The following is a 23,584-nucleotide window of genomic DNA, read 5'->3' as shown; positions in this document are numbered from 1 at the left end:
ACTTTTGGAAAAAATAGATGACAAACTGATACAATCAAAATGGGTAAAACTAGTTGATGGTCAAAATATTAAATCTTAACCAAACATTGATTTCAATTAAGATTACATCAACGGGATATAAATCAATCTTTAGGCATTGTTTGTGTGCTGGAATAAAAGTGGGGTGCAAATTTTTTCATGAAATTTCAAAATGTGGCTTGTTTGGTTAATTAGAATTCATAGGTTAAAAGACAAACTTCATTAAATTGTTGTTTGCCAAAGTGGCATGCTAATTTTTTTACCACATGCATTTTCAAAATCACACAAAATAAGTGAAATTTTATAAAATGGTGTGAAAAACAACAAAATGGAACCCATATTTAAGACATTGAAACAAATTCCCTTCATTTCATTTTATTATCCTCTACTTATTATATATGGGACCTACATATTTATATGCTATGGTAATAATTTTGAGGGTAAACAAGCAAACCAAGCTTTCAAATTATTATGACAAACTTACCCTTATACTCAAAGCAACCCAACCAACTTTTGGGTTACACTCTAAAGAATATAAGTTGTTTTTGCTTCAGTCCATGGAGTTGACTGATAAATGAGAATGCCGAAAGTCTAATATTTTTCTTTTCTTTTTTGTGGAGAAAAAATATTCGACATTTTGAAAGATAGGTGAAACGTGAAAGCTTTTACTTCGTCCAAGTTTTTATGGCTTACATTGTTTAGGAAAATGTTATGCTTTTTTAGTTATTGGAAAAAAAAACGTGTAAGCTCTATAGTTAACAACAAAATTTTCCTACGTATAAAATATGTTTACTGCGATAATATATTTATATATTTTTGGATAAGAGTACAGTGAGGATATTTTGGTCATAAAGAAAACAAAAGGGCATTTATTAATTTTTTTTGATAAGAACAAAAGGGCATTTATACGTATAATTGGAGCATTACTTAGATCTTTTAAAGAAACAAACGTTGATATTGAAGTAATTGTCTGGATAACTTTTTTATTTATCTTATAAAAATGCTCCTCAATTACCACAAAAATAAAAAATAAAACCCTAACGCAAAAGGGTAAATAGCGTAAATATTTGCTTTACAGCCTTCCGTCAATAGCTGGTCGTCTTCTCCTGGGTTGCTCGCGGGGTTTCAATTCAAGATTACCTTTCAGTTGATGATAGAAGGCCGTGCTTCTGACAATATTAGGGCTTTTGAGCGAAAATGTCGCAGAGCGGGAAATTGATGCCGAATCTTGATCAGCAAAGCACCAAAATGCTTAATCTTACGGTGCTTCAGAGAATCGATCCCTACGTTGAAGAGATCCTGATAACTGCAGCGCACGTGACCTTCTATGAATTCAACATTGAGCTTAATCAATGGGTTCGTAAAATTTTGTTTTGCTTTCTTCACATCGTTATTGGTTCACTGATTTGATCTGTTCTTGTTGGTTTGCAGAGTCGAAAGGATGTTGAAGGTTCTCTGTTTGTCGTGAAGAGGTAGATTCAAGTGCATACATAATCTTTATTTTCTTTTTCTTTTTCTTTTTGATCCTTTGATCAGGTTATCTGAATTACCCATTGGTGAAGGTGTAGATTTAAGATCAGGGTTTCAACTTTTTAAGTGGTTTATTAATGCGAAACTCTAACCGTTTGTGTTAAGTGAATATTTTACGTCTTCCTATGTCGTTCCGGTGGCATCATCGTCCAGACTTATTAATCCATCTCTCGTCGCTATTCTCACAGGAATACGCAGCCTCGATTCCAGTTCATTGTTATGAACCGGCGAAATACAGGTCCACATCTTTGACTCAGGATTATTCTCCCCCTCCCCTTCTCCTTCTTCCATCTTCTAGATATTTTTTAGCTCGATTGCTGACAGCATTTACGCTAAACTTTGGGTTACTGTAGCTGTTTCGATGTCTTACAATAAAAAATAAAGCTTGGAAAATTAGAAACTTTGTGGATTTGAGGAAGATGTTGGATCTCTCACCCCATCCCCTTTTTTCTTCCCCCCCCAAAAGGAAAAATGATGATTACTGTGTTTAGCTCCAGAGTCCGGAGCTCTATCCATTATTTTGAGTATGAGCGTTTAAGTATGATGAGTTACGCTGATAAAGTAAGATGGTTTCTATGAGCACGATGAATCCATGCTGATAACAGATTATGTTGTCGTGTAATTCAAAAATATCACCGACTTGATTTGATTTGGCAACTGAGCACCTGGATTTAGAATGCGGCACTAGTTTTATTTTTATTTTCTTGGTTGTACTATTTCAGTATATAGTTGGCATAGTATTTAGGCAACCTGAGGCATTAGTGGGGAGTTGAACAGTAAGGCATCACCATCAAGGTCCCTTGCAACCCAGGGCACTCTTCTAGCAAAGGGTGTTTGTACCCATTAAATATTATGAATTTTGTTCAGCATATTCAATTAGTTTCTACCTTTATGTAGTCATGCAATGCCAACCAATGTCTCTCGAATTCATCAATAAATGTTGGGGGTAGGAATTTTGATTTGTGAATCTTGCAGTGAAGGGAAGTATCTGGAAAGCGTCTCAGGTTAATAGTTACCTAACTTGTCAAATGGTGCCATGCTAACTTTCATTGTTGTATTCTGGTTTGTACTTCATGGGTTATTTGTATTTGACGCTTATTAGTATGTAAGTTTGGTTGGGCAGATTTGAGTGTATTAAGATGTTTGCATGAAGTCATATGTTGTGAGAGAGCTGTTTCTTGAAATTCACCCAGAAATTAAAGACGTCTATGTGAACCTTTATATTCAATTCTTGTAAGCCTTTGGTAGCAAGCGTTAGACCTTTGCATGTGCAATGGTTGTCACATGGTGTTAGTGATTCTAATAATGGGATTATGTTTTGAGCATATATTGCTAGGATATCAGAACCGAAGCTTGTTTTTACCATTGTCAATGAAATAGTGGTCCACATTATATTACAACAGTCCTCAAGACTAGTGGAAATTCAGGTTCGCTGAGGATTGGTTCCCCGGTTACTGAGCCTTCAGGTCAGTGATAGGTGGAATCGCCGTGCTAGATGCTTGTGAGTGTTGGGAGTTGGCCAAGAGATGATGCACAACTGGTAGAAGGGTAAGAACCTTTATCTTACCCTTTATCTTAGTTGTCAAACTGAATGAGTGAAACATTTGTCTGAGTTGTCAAACTAAATGCTCGAAAATCCAAATTAAACCAACATCATCATATAATTGGGATTGTTTCAAAAGATAATAGTATTCATTTTACCATTTAAGGGAGTAGTTTTGATGTTTATTTTAAGATCCATCCGAGTCATCATCAATTGTATCCTCTTTTATGATTTTGGATTGGATTACTGTTGGACTTTGAGATGCAAAATTCTTCTATTATTGTATTCAATCACTTTTCAACGTAGAACAGTCAGATTTATCATCTTAAATGGAAATGTTGAAGTCAATCGTTTGTATAATTGAATCAACTCGAGTTATGGTGTTGTCAAATACCAATTTTTTTTTTCTAGCTTATTCAGGACTGTTGGCAGCACTTAGTAACTGTTACTGTGTTGATGAGATGATATGTAATGTAAGACATAAAAACTGGGAACTGTTCACAATGCATGCAAGGTTTGCTGTTATGGTCAAGATTTTGGTTTTGATAGAAACCATGTAATGTTTCTGCTGGCCGTTTCTTCTAGTCAAAGTAGCGGTCAAATGGCCATATTTTGACCCAAACTTGGAAAGTGCTAGTCAACCATTTTTAAGAACATAGAAGCCTGCCCTTAGGGTTTTCCCCCTTTCTTTTGGGGGGGGGGGTTGATGTGAACAAGGGTCCACCCCCTGGCTGGAACCTTGGAGTGGGTCCCAAAGCTACTCCAAATTGGTGGACCAAGGGCTGGACGAACCCTCAGAGAGGGGTTGGTCACTTTCAGCCCTAATTATCTGCTGGAGTTTAATTCCAGAAGTTTAGTCTTAATTTTCAGAGCCTTCTTTTGTTTAGAAGTCTTAGTTTGATTTGGTAATTGAGTTCTTGAGTCCTTAGGAGTCTTTCTTTTTTTAAATTAGGACTCTTATAGGGCTCTTATAAGTCTCTTATTTTAAGAAGAGTTCCTTTCCTTCATGTTTGGGTCTGAGTGTCTTAGGGAATCTTTTCTCAAGGAGATTCTATTAGTTGTTTAGTTTAAGTAAAAGTTTTTTAGGATCCGCGTGGGGAGGCCGGGACCCTGTAGATCTTTTTTTTTGTGGGCTTGTGCCTTTTCTTTTCTTGTAAAGTCTGGATTAAGTCGGATTAATGAAGTTATTGAAGAATTGAAGCCAAGTGCAGGGTCCTTTTGAGAGGGATCTTGCAGTTGTCGAAGCTCTCTTATTCACTGTCAAGTCTGTCTTGAGATTCCAGCAAAGTCCAGCAATCTTCCTCCTAATTGTGCACACAAGTACCATCATCTCCCCCACCCCTTCTCCTTCAATTGCAGCAACCCCAGTCTCATCTCCTCCTAATTGTGCACACAAGTACTGTCATCTCCCCCACCCCTTCTCCTTCAATCGCAGCAATCCCAGTCTCATCTCCTAAACCCATCACAAAACTCCCCTGCCCCTCCCCCTGTTTGCACAACTCAGAAACCCCCTCCCCCTTGCTTTCACACCCTTGGCAGCACCCTCTCCAACCCCCGCAGCACCCTAGAACTCCTCCCCCCACCCCCCTGCGACTCACCTGAACCCTTCCCCCACCTCCCTTCTACCTTGCGGCATCCCCTTCCTCCTCTTTCCCCCATTCGGCTACCCTCCCAACCCCTCTCTAACTTGTGGCAGATCTGAAACAGGAAAAGAAAAGGAGAAGAAAGAAGAAGAAAAAAAAGGAAAAATGGGAAAGACAAGAAATGAAAAGAAAGGATTGCCCAAGATCTTGCATCTCTTCCTTTCCGTAGAGAACAACCCCATAGTTACCGGAAATCTTCCCTAACCCTTACCAACGTTAAACCAAATTATTCCTTTCCTTTTTCTACCAATCCTAGGATCAATTTTATCTCTCAAGATCAACCCATGGGAATTTAGTAAAACCCCAACCTTTTCCCTATCAACCCATAGGATCCCAATTTATCTCCTTGTCTTTCCCACAACTCCTTATATCTATTCCTCGCATTGGATTTTTAAATTTATTTGCTGGAAGATTCTGGGCAAACCTTTAATTTTAGGGAAATCATCCTAGAAACCCTGACCCTAAAATTGGGATCACCTCAGAGGGGACTCAGATGATAGTTTGGTTTTGTACCTACCGTGGAGTATATGCCACACTTGTCTGCACATTTTCTTAAATATTGACTATTCTACATACAATTTATTAGAAAATTGGATGTACAAAATCCAATGAAAAACAATTATAATATACATAAGGAATGAAAAAAACCATTTAATATTTACACAACACCAAATTTATAGTATAACTGTGCAATGAAAGTTAGAATATCCTTACAAAGCAATTCTTCCAATCCTACATCAGTACCATATAGAGTCTGTGATGTAACCCCCAAAATGAGGGACAATTATAGGATCAATCAATTGAATTCAACAGTACAAATTAGGGCTCCACAAACCCTGCGGTTATGGTTGGGGGGGGCTGTTTTGTATGAGCTACTCGGGGTAGGGTAGGCAAGGCTTGGGTATGGTCTAGAAGCTAGGGTTTATTTAAATCTAAATGTGATTTGTATTGTTTAAATTCAGATTCAGGTTTCTGGGTTTTTTGGACTTGAGGGATTAGGGTTTTCTAGGGGGTGGCCAGGATTAGGGTCGAAGGTAGAGGAGGGGTAGGGAATGGTGAATCCAAAAGGGTGTTGGATTCAGGTGGGGGTTTGAGAGATCTAGGTGATAGGAGGTTGAGGTTGCTAGGGTTTTGGTGAAGAAGATGAAGTGTAGAAAATTTAGGGTTTGGGTGGACAATTGGGGGTGAGGTTTGAGCTGAAGGCTGGGTAGGGGAAGGGGATAATGAGTCCTAAAGAGGTGGGGGTGGGGGGGGGGGTTGTGAATTGTAGAAAACTAGAAACTAGAAACTAGAAACCATGGTTTGGGGAAGAATGAGGGTTGTTGATCTAGGGCTATGATGGGTGATAGGGGTTGGGGGATGTGAGAATGGAGGTAGTTGTGCATGTTTGGCCCTAATGGCCTTGAGCCGCCCTAAGCCCTTCCTGAGCTCAAATAGGGCTTGGTCTCAAGATTTTGGCCCTAAGGGCAGGTTAGGGCAAAGGGCGGGCTTGGGATTACTCTTTGGCCCGTCGGGGCTGCCCCGACCTTGGCCTTGATTTTGGCCCTAATTTTGTCCTTGATGCTTGGTCTCAATGAATTAGGAACAAGAACAAGGAAAGGGCCAGAGACTGGGCCAAGTATAGGGCCAATCAGGGCTAGTTGGGATTGCGATAGCCCGGCCCTGTTGCAGCCCTAAATAGAGGAACTGAGGGTTAGGCAAAGGGAATAGGTATGCTGCATGCTTTTTTTTTTGGGGTTGGGTGGGTGGGGTGGGGGAGATAAGGGCTGCGATGGGGAAAGAGAAGGGGAAGGGGTGGGGGCAGGGATGGGGGTTGCATAGTTGCAGAACACTTGAATGCTCAAGCTCCTGCAGGCCTCCTTGGAAACCGGCGACTCTACTCAACATCTCTTCCTTTAATCAAACTAATTTGCTTACAAGCGTTGGGCTATATTTGTAGCCTTATATTGGAGGATTTATACTAGGATTTAACTTGGAAAAGAAAACAAACTAGGACTTCTACTTTACTTGGAACTCCTACTCCACTAAGGATTCTCACTTATCTCATATTGGAATGATTCAAATTACACAACAAGAGTAGGACTAGTTTCCTAGAAGGACAACAACTAAAGGGATTCCACTTTAAATAGGGCTCTTAACTAGACTAGGACTCTTTTGTAACTCGACCCAAACTAAATCAAACACCAAAATTAAAATAGAGTTTGGACTCCTACTAGCATGCTGAATCCAGCTAACCCTAATTGGGCTGGTTTAGGACTGCCCACGTTACCAAAATGCCCTTTACTTGGTGTATTTTTCCTTTAGGGCTGTAGGGTGCTGGGCAGCAACCCTAGGCCCTGTTTCGGCTGTCGATCCTCTATTAGAATGGCCCTGGGTTCGGATCTCATCAGTCTGGGGAAGGCATGAAACATTTGGGGAAAGGGTATCCCTCCAAATTCTTGCAGTTGCAGAAGACTTGTTGAAATGTGGTAAATCAGTGCTGTGGATGTGCTGTAATTATTCACACACTTTTTTTCATCAAGAAACGTAATCTGATTTAGTATATATTAACCGGTAAAAAAACTGCTTTTTGCCTTTTTTAACAGGCAAAACCTGATGTAAACCAAGGAGGGGAAAGACTGGTGTTGATGCTGTAGATGATTAGCAACACTTTTTTCTAGGGTTTTTAAGGCTTGCGGCAAAGGGAATCTAGGGCTTAGGGCTTGTGGCTAGGGTTTTGGATGTTAGATTGGTCTAGGATTGATTGGGGTGGGGGTGAAAGAGGATTGCTGTCCAGGGGTTTTCTAATTGAACTTTCCTTTCTTTTGATTCTGATTTCTCAATTTTCTGTTGATCAAAAGGTTCCAGGTTTGGGTTAGGGTTGTGCAAGGTTGGGAATGCAATTCAAGGGTTTCTAGGGGTGGGTTGGGGGTGTTGTTCACAACTGAAGGGTAGAGGGGTGTTGGGGAGGTTATTTCCTTAGTGATTTAGGTATTAGGTGAGAGGGACCGAGGATTTCTGGAGTTACAGTGATAGAAGAATCCAGAAACTTGCTGCAGGGTTAGGGGAAGAAGAGGAAAGTTGGGGGGGGGGAAGGCTTAGGGCTGGGTTTGGGGATGAGATTATAGCACTTACTTGCTGTTCTGTAAGGAGAATGTGAAGAAGGATTGATGCTGTTGCTGGTAAAGAAGATGAACACTAGAAGCTGCCACAGGGTTTCTCTCCTTGGAAACCCCACACCAACCTATTCGGACATCCTTGGCTAGAAACTCTCAGCAATTCTGTTGATTACAATACTCATTTGTTACATTCCAGGCCTTTGAATTTATAGCCAACAATAAAAGACTTAAGAGTAGAACTCAATGCTAGGGAGTTCTACTCTAGAAAGACGTAGGGCTTAGACTTAAACTCAAACTCCTATTTGCTAATTGCAATCTGAAATTAAATAAAAAGAATACTAACAACTTAACTGGGACTTTTTTAATTAGAAAGAATCCCACATAAATGAGACTTGTTAAACTAAAAGTGGTTATAGCAGTTGAATGAATAGATAAGGAAATGGTTTCAAAAAATATAAGAGTCAAATTCTCCCCCTTTTTCAGAATTTTTTTTATTTGCTTGAAGATAAAGTTGAAAGTTGCAAACGAAAGGAGCTATGGATTCTTGTACAATTCATTTTTATGGTTAGACTTCAATGGTTTCTCTATGTGTCCTACATCTGAACTGAATTCTTTCTGGTTAAATAATCTCTTTCTAGTTGCTTTGGAACAATTAGGAGATTCTCTAAAAGAAATATTGGGTTCTGGCAGCAACATACTATATTGGGTGGTGGTCCTGCTTATGGGGTCAAATCAATATGTTCTAAGAAGAAATATTTTAATATCAATACCATTTGGAGTTTACATCAAAACCCATTGAAACTCATGAAGTGGGTCAAAATTTGAAGTCTCTGACTGGAACCCTGATTTTATATTCACCTTGTTGTACACTTGTACCCAAACCAAGTTAATGAAATTTGGGTAAAATACTGTAGTCACACCTAGTTTCATCCTGACCAATTTCAAAACCAAAGAAATCCACATACCATCAATGGTTCAAACCAAGATTTTGAATTATCTTGTTCCTACCCTTATTTGTTTTGGATCAAATTTGTAATCTGGCTATCTTGCTTTGCTTTCCATCCACTTGCATATGTATGGTTATGCTGACAATTTTTATATTTAGATCTGAGACTTAAAAAACTGATGTGCTTTTACAATGTAGCTTTAATGTAAATTGTTGCCCCAAAAAAAAGGTACAGCTGAAAATGGTTTTATGTAGTTATACCTCAAGTGGGATGAGAATAAACAGTCTGTGATAACTTTCATATTGAGTTACCATGCTCCCATTTTTTTTAAGCTAGTACATTTATTTAGGTGGCGGGGGGGGGGGGGGGGGGGGGGGGGGGGGGGGGGGGGGGGGGGGGGGGGGGGGGGGGGGGGCGCGCCCCCGCGGGGGGCCGGCCGCCCCTTTAGTTGGGACAAGGCTTATTGTTGTGTGTTGTGAAACAGACAATTTGGTGCAGAATCTAGTACATATTGTGGACAGACAATTTGGTGGAGAATCTATTAGGAGATTTTGAGTATGAAGTACAGGTTCCGTATTTATTATACAGGAATGCTGCTCAAGAAGTTAATGGCATTTGGTTCTACAATTCTCGTGAATGTGAAGATGTTGCAAATCTCTTTGGCAGGTACTGTTTTGATTGCATCTTATGATGGTTCCTCCAAGCTGTCTGATTTTAGTAGTTGATGCCTTGGTTTTCTTTGTATCTTGATTAATTTCTACATTAGAAACATAAATAGCTTGTTTTTTTTATTTTTTTATTATTATTAAATATATGCTAGTATTTTTAGCAAACTTGCATTTTTTTGGGAACTACCAGAAGCAGAGACAAAATTGGTTTACCCATTGAGGGGTAGGTTTGAGCGAAAGTTGACCAAAGCTCTGCATATTTTGGTTGCCAAGTGGCTATAATTTGGCCTGAAACTTCACACAAGCCTTAATTAAACATTCTTAAACATATTGTGACTTTTAGATCATAAAATGAAATATCCAGGTTCATAGTTTGGTTTTGTACAGTGTTGATAGCATACATTAAACCCTTAGCTTTCACAAATACAGCATATTCTACAGAAAATTTAGTAATTGTCATAGTTTAAAAACCTGGTTTAATTTAGGAAGCTTCATTCATTTCTTTCATTAAAAGATTTGGTAACTTAGTTTTGATATTTGGCTCTTTTCACCCTTTTGCACCTGGAAATGGCCAAAAGCAAAACTCATATTGAAAGTAAAATATTTGGGTTAAGTCCCCCAAATTTTGGTAACTCAAAAACTTTGGTCAGGCCAAAATGGCCCTCCAAGATGTGTTTTCATGCTATGAGTAATAGGAATGCATTAGGAATGAAGAAATATCATTTGATATGACGCAATACAAAGCATTACGGCTTCAAAAATCTGGGTGTTGGAAGAAGTCAAGTACAAGTGTATAGCTAAGATTTAAACATCCATATAAAACCTTTCCTTCAACTCTGTCAGTGCCAAATAGAGATTTGGGAAGAGACTTTTTTTTTGGGGGGGGGGGGGTGGAGTGGATACCTCTCTGTTTGATCTTACACAAATCTTGTTCAAATGGCACATGTTGGTCAAGGTGCATTATATTAGCCCCCCAACATGTTCGACAAGCCCTCAACCTCCCCTCTCCAAAAAAAAAAAAAAAAAAAAAAAAAAAAAAAAAAAAAAAAAAAAAAATCAAAATTAATGGCAATGCCATTCAAAACCCAGGATTTGATCTAGACAGTGCACTGCTTTTTTATGCACTTCTCCAGAAATCTTCATCCAAACCTTGCATTCCTACTGTCATTTTGAGTCTTGGACTCTTGGACCATTCTTCATATTCATATATATAGATAATTTTTTTTTCATCTTCGACAATTTTGAGTATGGAGAACGGAAATGCCAGAGAGTGTTTAATATGATTTCTAGAAGTTGAACTGATCAATATATCTCTTTGGTGCTGCTGTTATTGCTTTTTGTTGCTAGTACCAATAATTATTGGTTGACTAATTATCATCTTGGCAACTCTTGGTGCTACTCTTTAAGTTTCCATGAATGCAATGTTTATTTTGGATACATTCTCCAAAGAAGAAAATTGTACATAGCACCCTCTTGTAAAAGCAGTCTAGGAAGGGTGGTTGTTAGCTATAAAACAGTCTGCCCCCCTCCCTTTTCTTCTTTGTCTTCCTTTCTTCTCTTGTCCTTTTATTTTTCTGGATCAGAATGGAAGTGGGTACATATTCTTACATTGTTCACCTTAGTGGCCAGAGAAAGGAAGGGGGGGGGTTTGAAAAAACCTTTTTGGGGGACAGTCCAGTTGCAGTTGAACGTCTGTCATGCAAATCTGCATATAAGTTACTTTTAAATGATGGAATTTATTTGAATTTATTGTTGTAGTAGATAAGTTTTTGCATTTGTGACAGATTTGCCCTTGTTTCAAATGGTAGTGTCAATATTATTTGGGAGCTGGGGGATTCTGGTGTGAGGACTGAGGACTGATGGCAAAAGCTATATTTTAGTTACTAGGTGGGCAGACATAAACGTTAGTCCTTGGAGATGTCTTCACCTTGTTAGAAGGGCTAGATTCCTTAGTGCCTCTAGTAACTATTTGCTGGAGGGTGTGGTATGCTTAATAATATGCTGGTTCACTAGATAGCGAACTGTGGAACTGACAGGCTAGCCTGTTCTTAGGTTCCAATTAATTTATAATCAGGTGTCCTCTTATGGTCTATGATGTATAGATCTGGGGCCAAATGGAGAAGTATGAGTTTCAGTCAAAAGCTGAATGCCACAATGCCTTGTTTGATATTAATTACTCCATTGACTGAATAGATACCAAATGTATATTTGTTCAATATATATGAGATGATTAATTGTTTATTGTTCTGCTTTTTAGACTTAACTGACTCTTTTATGTCCAGGATACTTAATGCATATTCCAAGTTACCTCCAAAGCCAAAAGTATCTTCAAGCAAAAGGTAAATGTTTGCTGCTGCTGAAGCTTCATTTTCGTTACAAAGCTGTTTTTTTTTTTTTTTTTTTTTCTTCTTTTCTTCTTCATTGTGTACTCATGATTTCAGCACCTAGAGACACAAAAATTATTTCATCTAAAAACACAAAATGGAACAAAATGATCCATCATACTCTTTTACTTTTTGCTGCTTCTTCTAATGATACATGGAATTTATTCCTCCCATTTTGATGTGAACAGGGTTGGTCCCCCAGCCAAAACCCTAAAGTGGGCCCATCTAGGGCTGGTTGAACCCTAAAGAGGATATTTTGGTAAAAAATAGCCTAAATAATTGCTGGTTTTTATTTTCTGAAGAGTTCCAGTCAGTCAGGAAGTCCATTTTGTGTTAAATAAAAGTCCTTGAGTCTTTAGTTCCTTTTAATCCCTGCACATGACAATTCGAGTTTCTAATTAAATAGAATTTAACATGTGTTAATTAGAGTCCATTAGATCTTTTATCATTTATTTGGTTGGTTGAGATTATTGTGGTGGGGATTTGAATCTATAGAGGAATCCCACTTAGTGTCAGGGTCTTTTAGTAGGCTATAAATAGCCTATTCTTTCTTTGTGTTCCTCAAGTCTGATTATTTGAATAAGAATATTGAGTTTGAGGGCCGTGGTTCCTGTTTGAGGGGGTCAGGGCGGATTTACAGCGAAGTTCTTCTTCTAGATCAGCAACCTACTTGGTCTAGCACTATTCTTCAGAAATTCCAGCAAGCTCTCAAAGGTTTCCAAGTAAGTACAGCCACCCCAGCCCCTTCCCCCCTTTTTCCTCCCATCGCAAGGCTCCCCTATCCCTTCCCCTTCACTCACAGCCTCCCCCAGCCCCTCCCTGTCCTTCCGCTGCCATCGCAAGCTGCTCCCCCACCCTCTCTATTTGCACAAGACACCCAGCCCCTCCCCGTTGTTGACGTGACCTGGCAGCAAAATTCCTCAACCCCTGTGACACTCAGCCTCTCCTCCTTACCCCTATGATCACCCCTAACCCCACCCAGCTCCTATCCCACGAAACCCCCAACCCCCTCCCCCAACCCCCCTCCACACCTCTCGGCCCTCTCTCTGTGTCTCTTCTTCCTTGCGGCAACAGAAAAAGCTGAAAAGAAAAGAAAGAAAAAAAGAAAAAACTGAAGGAAGAAAGAAAAGAAAAGAAAAAAGAAAAGAAAAAAGAAAAGGAAGATCAAGGGTAGAGAGAGAAAAGTTCTTGTTCCTTTCCAAATTCCAAGACCCTATCCATATTGATCCCAATTAGTTATCTCTTTTTTTTCTACCAACCTTAGGAATAATATTTTCCATTCCCTCATTATTCTTTACTTCCCATACTGATTCTGGATATCTAGAAAACTATCCCATGGGGATTTGGCCCTCATCTCATAGGAATCCATCTACTGTTCCCTAGTGTTTCTGTCCAACTCCCATCTATTTCAGAGAAACCCATAGGCTTCCCACAAGATTGTTGGTTTATTTGCTGGAAGAATATGGGCGAACCCTTAATTTTAGGGAAACCTTTCTAGAAAGCCTAACCCTAAAATTGGTTTCACATCACATTTTCTTAAGTTTTAGGATTAAATGATGGTTAGAGTTACTTAGTGATCCGAAGAAAAGGAGTACAAGGCTAGTGTACAACAAGAGCAACTTCAACTGCCATTTTGGATTATTTTCTTATGTTCTTGTCTAGTATGGCCTCAAATATAGCTGATTGGCAAGGATCCATGTAACCTACCCCATTTAATTGGGGCAAGGCTTCTTCTTCTTGTTGTAATGTGTAAATTGATTGTGGACCAAGGAGGATATAATAGTAATGTTGTTGAATTAAGGGACAGATTTTTTGTCTTGTTCTTTTTGCTTTCTTACATCTATCTCGTCATTGTTGTGTCCTATTTTTTTTCCTAACTAGAAACTCTAGAAGTCAGAATTGGCTAAGAGGATACTGTTTGTCTGTAGCAGCTCTTTCTTTACCCTGGGCACCTTTTTTTTAATGTAAAATGGAATTATTACTTATTCTTTGGCATGTGCAGTGAGGCAAAACAAGAAACCAACGAGTTGGTTTTTATACTTTTGAATGCTCAAATATGGTTTACCTATTCTTCGGAAAATTTTAGAAACAAAATTTTAGCTTTCAAGAAACTCCAGAAACAGCCCCCACCCCCCCCCAAAAAAAAAAAAAAAAAGTTACAAGATGCTCCCATAGTTGTCCTGTGTGGAATTAGTTGTATATTTTGGTAGATGATTCTTACATTTACTGTGTTAAACTCCTTTTGAAAATTGGTCCTGATCTTGTTTCTTCTTAATATGTTATGTAGCAGTGAGTTTGAGGAATTGGAAGCTGTCCCGACAATGGCAGTGATGGAGGGACCGCTGGAGCCGTCATCAACTGGCTCTACCATCAATGATAGTCCAGATGATTCTTCTTTTGTGAACTTCTTTAGTGTATGTACTTTTCTTCTCTTCAAATTATGCTGCATGGGTAGCAATGTAGTGCATTTTGATGCTTGGGTGCTGAACCTTTCTCTCCCTTAGACTGAAGGCAGAGGGATTTGAAATTCATATTTATGGGAAATGGAGGGGGAAAAGAGAAATATCTGTGAGATCTGTACGAATATGGTAATGACATCTTGATGTTCCAGTTTTAGAACATCCATTTATATATCCCTGAGGCGCACAGAAAATTATGACACACACACACATGCAATGAATAGACTCATCATCTCAGAATATGGAAGAAATTGCATGGTTCTGGCAGTGGAGAACTAACTGATCCATGACTATCTTTGTCCATGTCACATCTTCACCACCATGAAGAATCAACTAAACTCAGAATTTTATTCCAATCTTTATCCATCTTGTTTTAAACATTGCATATATGAAGAAAGGAGACTTCAAAAATTACCAACTACCCCAAGCTAGAAAATAACAATAGTATGTAGCTAACCCTGAATAGAACAAAGGATAAGAAATGACTACAATGCTATTTCGTATGAATCCTTATTACTTATCAGACCAATATCCTGGTTTAGGCAGTGTTGACCTTGCGTTGGGTTTTCACATGTTGTCATACTTATCCAACCACAATAATGCCATTGCATCACACTGATGCAGTATTAACAAGGATCGGCAACCTTAGGGCGCTTCATATTTTAGGCCCAAATTCAGCCCCAATCATGGGGCGCCAAGAGCTGGCCCAATTACCCCAGGGTTATTTTGGTCATTTTACCACTTCCCCTTGAAGGCAAAAGTGGTCTAGTTTGATTCGCCTTAATTTTAGGAGTCCATATGTATTTTTGTTTTGTCATCAGAGTCCTTGGTTAGCAAGTTATGAAAGAGTCCGTATTCCATTAGGAGTTCTAGTGGAACCGAGTAGGATTCCATTTGAAAATTGGTTTCCAAGTTGGATTTGTTTAGGAACTCTTACTTAGGATGCCTTTTCTACTTTAGAAAGTTAAGTCTAGTTGTAATGGGGAACTCTAATCCAATTTGGATTCCCCATGTTGAGTCCAAATAGGTCTCCTAGGTTGAGTTCAAGTTGAGTTGGTTTCCTTCAGGAATTTAACATGGCTATAAATAGAGCCAACAACCCCCCCCCCCCCCACAAAATAAAATAAAATAAAGGAACAAAAAGGAGGAGAGTAACAAGGCAGTTTTTGATGAATAAAAGAAATTGAATTGAAGGAAGACTTAAGAGAAGTCGTGGGAGGCCTGCGGCTGTATTGTGCTACTGATTTCTGCAATTTCCTGCAACTTCAAGCTTCTCTCTCCCTCTCTTACACTTGGCGCTGCCCTAGAAACTCAAGGATATTCTGCAGTTCTTCAAGAGACCTTCTCCCATCAAGTAAGTACACCCCCCAGCCCCTTCCCAACCCCATACTACCTTCCCCAGCAACTGTTTATGGGAGCAGCATAGGGCCTAGGTTACTTTAGCCAACCCTTCGTCCCTACTCATACCAGGGGTTTTTGGTCATTTTTTTTAAAAAATTCGTGGAGTCCTAGGACAGGGTCCCATGGAGTCCAGCTAGTTGTTAAGACCCTACATCTACTTGTGTTTTCTTATTTGAGTCATTATTTTGTGATTAATTGAAGAGTCTTTGTCTAAGTGTGATTCCTAAGTGGTGAAGGAATCCCCTGGTTTCAGTCTGTGTCTTGTTAGGATTCTATATCTACTCTTAGAATCCAAATTGGATCTTTCTAGAGTGAGATATGATAGAATCCTTGTTTTAGTTGGAAGTCTTTAGTTAAGTAAGTGTCTTACATGGGATTGATTTTTAAGTTAGAGTCCAAGTCTCTTTTATTTTTAGAAGTTGAGTCCTTTTATGTTTTCCTTCATGTATATGTCTAAGTGTGATTGCTAAGTTGTGAAGGAATCCCCTAGTTTCAGTCTGTGTCTTCTTAGGATTCTATATCTACTCTTAGAATCCAAATTGGATCTTTCTAGAGTGAGATATGATAGAATCCTTTTTTGAGTTGGAAGTCTTTAGTTAAGTAAGTGTCTTACATGGGATTGATTTTTAAGTTAGAGTCCAAGTCTCTTTTACTTTCAGAAGTTGAGTCCTTTTATGTTTTCCTTCATGTAAGCTATGAGTAAGCCACTCCGGGTTGTAACAAACAGGCTTGATTAATTGAATAAAAAACAGATTTGAAGGAAGAGTAGGAGTCATGTGTTCCTATGAGGAATCCCACAGCTGTGTGTGATGCAACTTGCATTTCCCTCTCATCCTCAAGCCTGCAGCAGCATTAATTCTTCACGTTTTCTGCAGTCCAAGTCTCCTACAGCAAGTAAGTGCACCTCAGCGCCAAACCGTAGCCTTCCCTCTTCTTCGTCCCATCAGTCACACCCTTTTTTTCCCCTTGAATTTTCAGACTTTTCTAGAGACCCAAATTCAAGGTCAGATATCCTCCGATCTAATTGTTGGATCAGTCCTAACTCTCCATGTGGAGATCGTGATTCAACGGATCAATAAATCAAACCAGGAGGAGCCAGCATGCAGTTGCATTGTCTAATTGTCCTTCCTAAAGTGTTCTGAGGCCTTGGAGAAGAAATCCACCAGAGTTTACCCCTGATCACCGAGGCCGGAGATCCACAAGGAGGAGGAGGACCTTCTGCACCATGCTAAAAGCCCCTTCCAGAGTTGGTATCAAAAGAGAGTGATACAAACAACAATGCTAAAGTAGAGGACTAAGGATTGTCTCAAGCCTTTGAGGAACAGACTATGACAACAGAAGAAGGTGCTACAGGCTACTGAGGCGAGATCGAAATGACATGACTAGTTGAAGTTGTGCCTGAAGAAGTATTTTCTTCATTAGAAGTTCACCATGCCTTTGCCCTGGAAGATAGAGAATTGCAACTCAAGAATTTCAAAGTAACAAAGGTGTTACTTAAGTTAGCCTCTACTCCCTGTGATTGTCATAATACCTTTGACCTAGCTTATCATCTTGCTCTATCCGTAGTAGGGGTAATCTTTCAACCTACAATGAGAGAGGCTATACACGTAGAGGAGATTCCTAGAGAAGAAGAGACTGAAGCAATCAAGACTGATTGGATGCAAGGTACGGAAGACTTAGAGCATTGCCTTACAAGCTTTCGAAGCCCTAGAGTCGCGCATACACCTGAGCAATTGATTAGGGAATCAGGAACCTAGTCTAAAGTAAGCTTTGCTCCTATGTCAAATTCTAGGGTTTGGTAGAGTTAAGGCAACTCAAAGTTGCAAGTAAAGAGGGAGTTTTCAAAGTAGAGAAGCTTAAGCAACAAGGATCTAATAAAGCAGGGAGAACGCTGCTAAGAAATAAAGCATTGAAAGACGTTCACCGAGTTCTCCTAACAAGAGAAAGTCAACTAAGTGCACTAGTCCTGTACTAGTAATGGATTGCCCTTGAGCTAGGAGTGGACATGATGATTATCTGCAGATGCACCACCAGCCCTCAACAAGAAGAATCACTAGGTGGGAGATGGCACTAGAGATGTCCACAACAACATGACTAATTTCGAGCACATTGACCTTGTCTTGCTTCCATGGTTCTTTGAGGAGAAGGCCTCTGGACTTCAAGACTACATTCCTCACATTCTTCCTTTGCCAGAGTTATGTCTAGGAATGGTTCATGCTGTTGCACGCACGATGTTTCTTCCGCCACACTACAAAATTCGAGGTCGAATCTTTTCTGCCAACTTTGAGCTTGAGCAAATCAAATTCAACATACCCCCAAGGTTCTTTGAAGAGAAAGCTCCCAGACATGAAGACATTATTCCTAGCATTCTTGCATATTCAGAGTTTGCCTAGGGATGGTGTAGGCCTTAACACGAATGTTACACCCCCATATCTTGTGAGATCTCTTACTATGCTTGAGATTTGTTGTTATCAATTTTTTTTCACAAAAAAGTAAGGCCAGCATTCTTGGTAATATAGCAATCTAGACATCTTTTGATACTGTCGAAATCAATAGGAGACAAAATTCAAACATCAAGATTTAAGTTTAACTTCTCCGTCCAAACTCACCCGAATGATCTAGTAACCACAACCCAGTAGTCTCTCAACACCCAAAGCAAAAGCATAATGGGCTATAAATGCTTCAATCATCTTAAATAATAAAAAGGATCAAGGAAAATAGAACATTTTAAAACTAGAAATTAGTAAACACAGGGATCAATTGGAAATCCAACCTTTGCTTTCTGCATCAAATGAAGCTGTGGCAGCACTGACACAGTTTTAGCATACACACCAAAAGCCCAAAGCATTCTTTTGACGCCATAATGATCTGCATCAGGATAGAAACAAAATCTTAAAATCATTAAACCATTAAAAGCATCTTTTGCTAGAGAAAATTTACCACTCAATAACTTTAGCAATGGTGAGCTCGAAGAGGATAGTCATGGATTATAGAATCCAATAATGAGCCATTGCTGGTCGTCTAAACGAGACTTGGTATCAGTTGTTCTAATTGAGGCATATCTGTCCATAAACCAAACAACAGAAACATAATTTGAGCAACAAGACTACCTGCATTTCATATAAATGAGAAAAAATCCACTTACAGAGGATACACCAGAGTAACCAAAGGCATGCAGATCGAACACAGGCAAACAAGTTATGAAATGAAAGTAGTGTGCGGTGGAGAAAAAGCATCCTATAATGACTAGAACACAATAAAGATGGTAAGGACTCTAATTCCCAGCAGGGGAAGCAGTGATGGAAGAAGGATGAGTGGAATTAATTTCAATTACCCTGAGGGAAAGATGCAAGGGATTTCCCACAAGCACCTTGGAGCAAGTTGGCATCTTCTGCAAAGGCAATGAACCCATCAGTGTTGATTCCCTAGCATAGAGGAATTTTCCCGAATGGATCTTGTTTGTTCAAAAAACAAACATTAGTGGGAGATCTTCAATTCTACCCAAAAAAATGGAAAGCACCCATTTAAAGAGAGTGATCCATTTACAGAAGCAACAAACAAGGTGGAGGTAGAGTTGTCGAACAAGATGACACAGTTTCTTTTAAGGGGAACAATGACAGGGTTGGGAGGGTAAGGGGCCCGATCACAAAGTGCTTTGTAAGCTTTGATCACCAACATCACCACATTGGTTGACTTTGCCGGACCATACTGTTGTCTGAGGCTCCTCAGGTTGTCCAAAACCCCCTCTAACAGACAGAAAAATGTTTCTTTTGCGGAAACGATCTGCACCCAGCAACTCAAGTCATCAAATAATCGAGCTGGGCGACCGACGGCCCAGTCATACAGGAAAGACCCATGTATAGAAACACATCAAACAATTAAACCCAACCTCATCTTCTGATTGAAAACATTGCATTGCTTTCCAGCAATAATAGAATCGAACAGGGAAAAACCCGTCGGGGTTTGAGGAGGTGCGGGAAGGGAAACAAAGAGAGCTGAAGGACAGAACCAACGAAATAAGAGGAGAAGACACAAACTAGGGTTTCACGGAGCTGAAAAGAGAGTAGTCACCGCCACGGGAAGCTCACACTAGAGAGAGAGGAGACGCAATAGTTACCGAGCTGGGTCTCGAGAGATCTTTCTGTTGGTGCTGTGGCTCTTCGCGTGAGGAAGAACTGAACATAAGAATTTCAGCAGGACCAATTTTATGAGTTTTGTTTCTATTCTTTGGTAAAAGCATGTCTTAAATGTTCTGTTCTTCCATTCTCAAAGACCGGAAGAATGCTGGAAACGTTCTTTAAGAATGTTACCAAATGCTACTTAGATGTCTGATTGGAGTTCAGACTGTGAGTGCTTTTGTATTTCATGAAATTCTATGGTAGCAGCATGGAGAATTAAGCCTTAGTCTTAATGTGTGATTTTGGTTAAGTTACAAAGTTAATAAGTTTCTATTTTGCTGCTCTGTTTGCATAACTGTGTGACAAATTTAGAAGCAAGGGTGTTAGCAAAGCTAAAATGACTTGCTTGCTTATTGGACTGAAGTTTAGTGGTTTGTTGTTGCTCCATCATGTTGGTCCTGTTGTTGGTAAGTTGGTGCCTTTGAGACCTAGAGTTCTATTGCTGGTCATAGCTTGCTCCAAGCCCTACATATCATCAGTAGTTCATCTCCATCCTTGAAATGCTTTTTGCTCCATTGTCTTCTCTCAAGTATCTAGGCTTTTGCTACCCATTGAGGCAGTTTTGCTGCTTTATGTCTTTAGTCTTGATATTCATGAGCAATGTGAAAATGCTGATAGCTACCACCTGTCTGGACTAATAAAGGCATTTGGGTCCTGGCAAGGATTGTGCTTGCATGGGCTATGTGTTAAATACACATATCATCAGATGGATCAACTTTTTTGTTTTTGAAAGATCTTCACTTTTTTTTAATTATTTTATAATGCATCCTAAATAGTGGGTTGGATTGTCAGCTGGATTTGTGAATGTGACTTCTTACGAGTTTTAGATGTGCTTTTTTATGTAGTTTCTCCGTTGGAATTCTTGTTATGCTTGTTCATATCTACATTACCCTCTCCATTTGCGTTGTCTTTTCATAATGGTACAGTTCTTGAACTGTCTTGACTGTGTGAAACTCTTCCGATCTTTTTTTGGCAGGCGGCGATTAGTATAGGGGATGCTTCAAATGCAACAAATTCTGGACAAGGACATCAGTTGAATGCAACACCTCTATTTTCCCATGTATCAAATGCAACAAATTCTGGACAAGGACACCAGTTAAATGCAACACCTTTATTTTCCCATGCACCCAGTGTTGTTCCCTCCCCTGTGCCAACCTTGCCTATACCATCTCCTATCCCCACTTCATCTACTTCTCTCATGCCCCTCCTTGATACACCTGAACTTAGCAACAATAATCGTGCAGCCAATCTTGTCAAACCTTCTACATTTTTCACTCCACCAGGACCACCACCGTCCTCGTCTGCATTGATGATGCCACCTATCTCTTCTATGCCAACTGCTCCTCCTCTTCAGCCTCCAGTGAATCTGCAGCGCCCATATGGCGCTCCCCTGCTTCAACCCTTCCCGCCACCAACTCCACCTCCATCTCTTACTCCTACCTCTTCATCTACACCAAATTATGGACCAGTTATTAACAGAGATAAAGTTCGTGATGCGCTACTCAGGCTTGTTCAGGTATTTCGGATCTATCGTTTGCACTTATTTGTTTGTGTGCCCCCCCCCCCCTTTCTTTTTTATACTTTTTGGTTCTTACTTTCAGCAGTATATATCCATGGGGTTCATAAGAATAAATCCTTTCATGTCACAAAATTGAGTTTTGTTCTTAGTATTTAATGTGCAACAGTTTGACTTCACTATACATTATGATTCATGTTTGATTTCAAAATCTTTGGATTTGATTTTAGAGGAATGGTTCTTACTTATCACAATATATAGTAGAGGATAATTAGCAAATGATTTCCCTCTTTGAAATTAAACAGATGCATGAGTAATATTCGAGAGCCTGTCCACTTTCAGTCTTCATCTGATGTCTTATCAAATCTCAATCTATTAAGCCTGGGTCAGGGGTGCAAGAGAAGGGTGATGTATATTAATGATCATCTCTGTACTCCTTGCTTACTTGGTGACGAAACCATTACAATGCTGTATTCATATATGCTTTTTTCCCTTCCTTTTTTTTTTGGGTTTTTTCCTTTCTTTTTGTGTTGTGTTGTGTGGGGGGGGGGGGGGGGGGATGGGCGTATGGTAGGTGGAGGGGTAAAAATAGGCTTTGTTTTTGCCATTTTACCCCTTCATTCCCTTCATACTACCAATGTCAATTTCTTAGGTAGTTGTTTTATCATATTGACTGATCCTAGAAATGCACTTCATGGTTTGGAATGTGGGGTATCATGGTAAACAAAATCACCACCCAGCCTGTAAAAGGTTGATAATTCAAATGGTTGATCTTAAGATTCAAGGATATAATTCATCCGTCTGTTCAGTGAAATCCTATTCATGTTTGCTTTTGGTAGGCTTGTGGGAGAAAGATTTTGGTTTTTATTCTTGATGGATTCCCATGGAGGACTCTCAGTTTACACATCAAATTATTGGTGTTTGAGCCACTTGTCGTTTACATTTGCCTATGGTCTTGTCTAATTTAGGTCTCCATCTTTCTTGGTGGTGTCTTTTATTTTATCTGTTGGGATTGAATATAAATAATGTAGGAAACCACATTCCTTTTGAGGTGCACTGTGTTAGCAATGTTTTATAATCTCCCTTTTTTCTTTTTGGTTAGTATATAGAAATTTGTGATGCTTTGTTAATTGCATTGTGATAACCAAGTTGTGACTAGTATGCCCATTGCAACCTCCCAATCACAGCCTTTGTTGTCAAGAATTTGAGATACTAGCTTAATAATACCATGAGAATCGTGGTATCCTGGGTTGGATCAAATTGGATCTGCCATAGAATGATGATCTGGCAAGCCCACCCCACCAAAATTCTTTCTTATTTATATCAAGCTGGTTTACCTAGAAAATAGATTATTAAAAGAACATTTTTCTTTAACCCCCCAACCCCCCCAACACGCACACAAATAAATAAATATTGGATGTACATATACCTACCATTGTTATAGCTTTTTGCCCATGAAATAGTTGCCTGTTTCTTTATGCTTTTTTTCTGGCGTTTCTTCTGTTTGATTAATTAATTTCTGTTGTTTCAAATTTGTTGCAGGACAATCGCTTCATTGATATGGTTTACCGGGAGATCCTGAATGCACATTATTCATGACATGTGAAAGAGGTCATGCCAGTTGAGCTGTCGCATTGTTATGTAGTCCTGATAGATTAGAAGTACCTGTAAGATGGGTTTTGTATAGCCTTTGTTCGCATCATTCGTGTTTGAATGACAGGAGCATCAATGTCGGGTAAATATGGTCAGTTTGTGTTTGTTCGGCCTGTAAAACTTTACGAGAAAATATTTCATTTTATGTTGTCTGGATGCTTTCAGGGCCATCTTGATGTCAATACCAAGTTTGGATAAATTAGTTTATAAGGAATTTGAAATGGAAAAATATTGGAAACCCGTGAAGTTGTTTGCAAGTGCAAAGCCGGAGCAGAATGTTTAGTGCTTGGTTGCAGTGGATATCTTGAAGGAAGTCAACTTGATAGTGTCATAGATGATATGAACGCCACGTTCTGCCTGAACCGTGCGACTGATGGATGATAAACTCATTTTAGTCTTTCTCGGGTGACCCTCTCTCTTGGCATTAAGTGAAGATACTATCTTGAGTGCATTAAAGCACCAGAGCTTGAGCAAATCTATGGGATATTGTTTCCCTGTGGTTTCTGGATATGTTACACACAAAAAAAAAAACCTAATAAATATAAT

At 39.4% G+C, this 23,584-nt stretch overlaps 1 protein-coding gene across 2 annotated transcripts; it reads left to right on the top strand.

The window, feature by feature from the left end:
- The first annotated feature begins 1,093 nt into the window (after positions 1 to 1,093).
- On the top strand, positions 1,094 to 23,268 carry DCP1 (decapping 1). Of its 2 annotated transcripts, none has more exons than XM_089163660.1 (8): positions 1,094 to 1,374; positions 1,450 to 1,490; positions 1,737 to 1,786; positions 9,301 to 9,445; positions 11,730 to 11,786; positions 14,122 to 14,245; positions 20,846 to 21,385; positions 22,928 to 23,268. In XM_089163660.1, the coding sequence occupies exons 1-8, from the start codon at positions 1,216 to 1,218 to the stop codon at positions 22,982 to 22,984; spliced, it is 1,173 nt and encodes a 390-aa protein (XP_089019786.1). In that variant the 5' UTR covers positions 1,094 to 1,215; the 3' UTR covers positions 22,985 to 23,268. The 2 variants fall into 2 exon arrangements, with proteins under 2 accessions (XP_089019786.1, XP_089019777.1); XM_089163651.1 differs by having other exon boundaries at positions 14,119 to 14,245.
- Positions 23,269 to 23,584: the final 316 nt, after the last annotated feature.

Source organism: Hakea prostrata, chromosome 1 (genome assembly GCF_041222555.1).
Source record: "Hakea prostrata isolate BN-2017 chromosome 1, UWA_Hpros_2, whole genome shotgun sequence".
Lineage (NCBI taxonomy): Eukaryota > Viridiplantae > Streptophyta > Magnoliopsida > Proteales > Proteaceae > Hakea > Hakea prostrata.
This window is presented reverse-complemented; position numbering and strand designations above follow the sequence as displayed.